The sequence below is a fragment of the Sarcophilus harrisii genome, chromosome 1, assembly GCF_902635505.1.
Source record: "Sarcophilus harrisii chromosome 1, mSarHar1.11, whole genome shotgun sequence".
Classification (NCBI taxonomy): domain Eukaryota; kingdom Metazoa; phylum Chordata; class Mammalia; order Dasyuromorphia; family Dasyuridae; genus Sarcophilus; species Sarcophilus harrisii.
The window spans coordinates 657949106-657953604 of NC_045426.1; the positions used below are offsets into that span (position 1 = coordinate 657949106).

A 4499-nucleotide genomic window follows, 5' to 3' on the forward strand; every position below is an offset into this window, starting at 1 on the left:
GCATAATGTAGAATGGATTTTTTTGGTGGGAAAAGTTTTATATTCTATTTCTTATGAGGTCCTTTTCATTTTTATGGAAACTGATTTCAATTTAAAAAATGGATGGCCCAAATCTTTCTGTAATATCAGTTCTCAATCTTTTCTCTCTGGTATTGGGTGCTGAATAAGACTTGCCCTGCCCTTAATATCTTTTTTTTTTTTCTTTTTTAATGTCTAGGCAAATTTTTTGGTGCAATTTAAATTTTTTAAAAATTATATTATTTTGTGATTTTTGAAACAAAATAAGCTTTCCCACAACATAATAGATAAAAAAGATTACATGAATTTATAAATCTATTAAGTAAACCTTGCTATTTAAAAAATCGTAATAATGATATATATATTTTAAATTCTTCTTCCTCCACTGCTCTGAAGACAGCAATCATTACATGTAAATATTAAATGTGTTTGTGTAATATATATATATATGTATATACATAAACACATGTATAAAATACATATTTTTGCCAAATCATTCTATTTATCAGTTTTTCTTCTGAACGTAGATAGCATCTTCCTTCATATTTCCATTGTAGTTAATCTGGGTTCTTAAAATATCAAAATGACTTAGTCACTCAAAGTTGTTTTTAAAAAATATCACTCTTACTGTATGCAATATTCTCTTGGTTCTTCTTATTTCTCTCATTATTTTGTTCAAGTCTATTCATTTTTAAAAGATCATTGAGGTCATAATTTCCTATAGCAAAGTAATATTTCTTCATGATTGTATACCATAACTCATTCAGATATTCCCTAATTAATGGGTATCTCAACAACTTTCAGTTCTTTGTTCTTTGTCACCACAAAGAGACTGCTAGAAATATTCTAGAGCATATAGAGTTTCCCCCCCCCCCTTCCCTTATCATCTTTGGAAACAGACCTAGTAGTGGTATTTCTGTGTAAAATGGTATAGATCATTTAATAACTCTTTGGGCATAATTTCAGATTACTTTCTAAAAAGGGTTGATCAGTTCACAGTTCCACCAGCAGTGAATTAATGGTCCAGTTTTCCTATATCCATGTTAAAAATGCTGCTTTTCTGTTCAATCATTTTAGCCAATGTGGTAGGTGTAAAATAATATCACAAGGTTGTTTAATTTGTATTTCTGTAATCAGTAACATTTTAGAGCATTATTCATATAACTATAAGTTGTTTTGATTTTTTATGAGAAAACTGCCTGTTCATATCCAGTTATCACTGAGGAATACTATCCCCCTCTTTATCTCAGTGTTCAATGATCATTGATGCTTTGAACAAGTTTCAGATTGTATTCATAAATTGTTCACTACTAAATGTGATTGTTCATGTTTCAAAGACTCAATGAACTGGAAAAGATTGTAGATATCTTTAGGTTCACATCCTTCATCTTGCATTGAGGTTGCATGTGTAAATGGTGACTTGTCTAAGATCTTAAAGGTAATAAGTGACAGAGACAGGGAAATAACTTAGAAATTCTAAGTGAAAGCTTGGTGTTCTTTCTATTTCATTTACAAGGATAACCATGTTTTCATATTATACTCTTCTCACTTCTCTTTCTCAGCAGAAAAATCAACCTCATAATACCAGGAAATCAAACACAATTCACTGAATTTATCCTCCTGCGATTTTCTGAAAAACCAGAACAGCAGGGGCCTCTCTTTGGGCTGTTCCTGGGCATGTACTTGGTCACAGTGGTTGGAAACCTGCTCATAATGTTGACCATTGGCTCTGACTCTCACCTCCACACTCCCATGTACTTCTTCCTTTCCAATTTATCTTTTGTAGATCTCTGTGTGGTATCTACCACAGTGCCCAATATGTTGGTGAGCATCTTGACAGAAAACAAGGCCATTTCCTTTGCTGACTGTCTTGCTCAGATGTACTTCTTTATGGTTTTTGTTACTTTGGACAATTTCCTCCTCACTGCAATGGCTTATGACCGTTTTGTGGCTATCTGTCATCCTCTACGCTATACAACCATCATGAACCCTAAGCTGTGTGGCCTGTTGGTACTGGTCTCCTGGATAATAAGTCTTCTGTATTCTCTTCTTCAAAGTCTGATGGTAACACAACTCTCCTTCTGTACAGAACATGAAATTCCACATTTCTTTTGTGATCTTGCTGAGGTTCTTAAACTTTCTTGTTCTGATACTCTTATCAATTATGTTTTGGTATATATTTTAGTTGGACTACTGGGTACTCTCTCCCTCGCAGGGATCCTTTTCTCTTATACACAGATCTGCTCTTCTATATTGAAAATCCCATCTGCTCAAGGTAAGTGTAAAGCCTTTTCTACCTGTGGATCTCATCTCTCTGTTGTTTCCTTATTCTATGGCGCAGGACTTGGAGTGTATTTGAGCTCCTCAATTACCCACTCTTCATGGAAGAGCACAGTTGCCTCAGTAATGTATACTGTGGTCACCCCCATGTTGAATCCATTCATCTATACCCTAAGGAATAAAGACATAAAAAATGCTCTTAAGAGGTTCATTAGCAAAATAGCCTCTTCTCAGTAATGGAATGGGCTCCTCGTCTTTGGAATAAGACACTAGTCCTTTGCATGAAAATATTGGGAGGCAGAAATCTTGGATTCTTCATTTTTTCTACCCACTCAAATCTTCCACCATTTACCTGTTTTACTTATGTTCCCTAAAATAAAGATTTCATTCTGTCACCCTTTAATTCATTGAATGTTAATGACTCCCTATTGTCTCTCTAAGGTCAAATTCAAAATCCTCTGTTTGACATTAAATTTGCTTCATAATCTTATTCCTTATCATAAACTCTTAACTTAATTGAAACTAAGTTCTATCCTATTCCATGAACAACACATTCCATTTCTTGACTCTGGGCACTTTCTAAAATGTACCCCATTAATTCACCTAATCGGCTCCACTGCCCTAGCACTCATATCCATTAACATGGTACTATCCTCAATTATACTCATTATCCTTTTCCTTCTTACCATTCTAGAACTGGCTGTAGTTATAATCCAGGCCTATGTCTTTATCTTACTACCTCTGGAATATTCTCCATTTACTGGCTTCTTTTGCTTCCTTTAAGTTCTAAATTTTAAAAATCCCATTTTTTACTGGAAGTCATTTCCAACTCCTCTTAGTTCTAATGTCTTCCCTTTGTTAATAATTTACTAATCATTATTAATTTTATTAGCTTAATTTATTAGGTTATTAACATATTGAGCTCTATTAATCTTGAATAGAGTTTGTATGTATTTGTTGGTATGTTGCCTCACCCAGTAGATTGTGTGATCCTTGAGGTCAAGGACTATCTTTTGCTTCATTTTGTATCCACAATGTTTAACCAAGTGACTCATACATAGTAGGTGCTTAATAAATGTTGACTGATTAATCTCAGTGTTCCTACCTTAATGGCTTATTCTGCTCTTATTGATTATAAAGAACCTTGATCTTTTTCCTCATGGCCTCATTGACATCTGGTTGAACATATTTTGCTTCTTCAGGATATTTTCTAGCTTAAAAAAATTGCTGGATATGGCCAGGGTTTTAGTCCTCATTTTGCTACTTATGAGCTGTGTGCTCATGGTTAACTTAATATCTTTTTCAATTTATTTCTGAAATGGAAATGGGAAGATCTACCCTGACTACTTAGCTTTTCTTTTTTTGTGTACATCAAATCATAGTATATGAGAATGCTTTGTAAATTATAAAGTCCTATATAGCTACAGGAAAGGAGGAAGAAATAGATATGAGATTTCATTATTGGGGGGTCTAGATGCCATCTCCTCCATGTCAAAGCAATCAGCTATGATGAGTTGTTGTGGTAAAAAGAAAAATCTTCACTTGCTGGCCAATGCTCTTTAGATGAGCCTCTATGTGCTTTGCCTGATACTAAAGGTGAAGTCTTTTTTCTTCTATAATTATATATGCTACCTCTTTTTTGATTTTAATAATATTTTATTTTTCCAAATACATAAAAAGATAGTTTTTTTAAACATTCATCTTTGCAAAACCATGTGTTTCAACTTTTTCTTCCTCTCCTCTCCCCTCCTCCAGATAAACATAAGTCTTTTTCTTTAGTTGTCTTTGGAAATACTTGACATAGTCTTTCAGAAACTATGATCAACTCCATGTGTCAACGAGATATTGAAAGTGTACATCTGTTGAAAGTGCAATTGATGTCATGATCATTTTTGTTTTCATCACATTCAAACATTGGTTTGGCCAAATCAAAGCTTTGGTTAAGATTCTTCACTGGCTCCTTATTATAAATAGGAAAACATAGGAACTCCTATGACTTTAAAATTCCCTTATAATCTAATTCTAACTGATGTTCATGGGCCCATTTCATATCACTGCCCCAACATACTCAGTAATCCAGTCAAATTTACCTATTTGTAACAATTTTCACATCTCTATCTTTTCAGAGCCTTTACACAGGTTCTTTCCCATACATGGGACAGAGAAGAGCCCAAATTTACCTCTATATCTTGGATTCCCTA

The 4499-nt window shown here is 33.8% G+C and overlaps 1 protein-coding gene across 1 annotated transcript; it reads left to right on the forward strand.

The window, feature by feature from the left end:
- Nucleotides 1–1695: 1695 nt before the first annotated feature.
- On the forward strand, nt 1696–2535 carry LOC100924284 (olfactory receptor 7A10-like). Its single transcript, XM_023496827.1, has 2 exons — nt 1696–2047; nt 2333–2535. The coding sequence occupies exons 1-2, from the start codon at nt 1696–1698 to the stop codon at nt 2533–2535; spliced, it is 555 nt and encodes a 184-aa protein (XP_023352595.1).
- The last annotated feature ends 1964 nt before the right edge of the window (nt 2536–4499 follow it).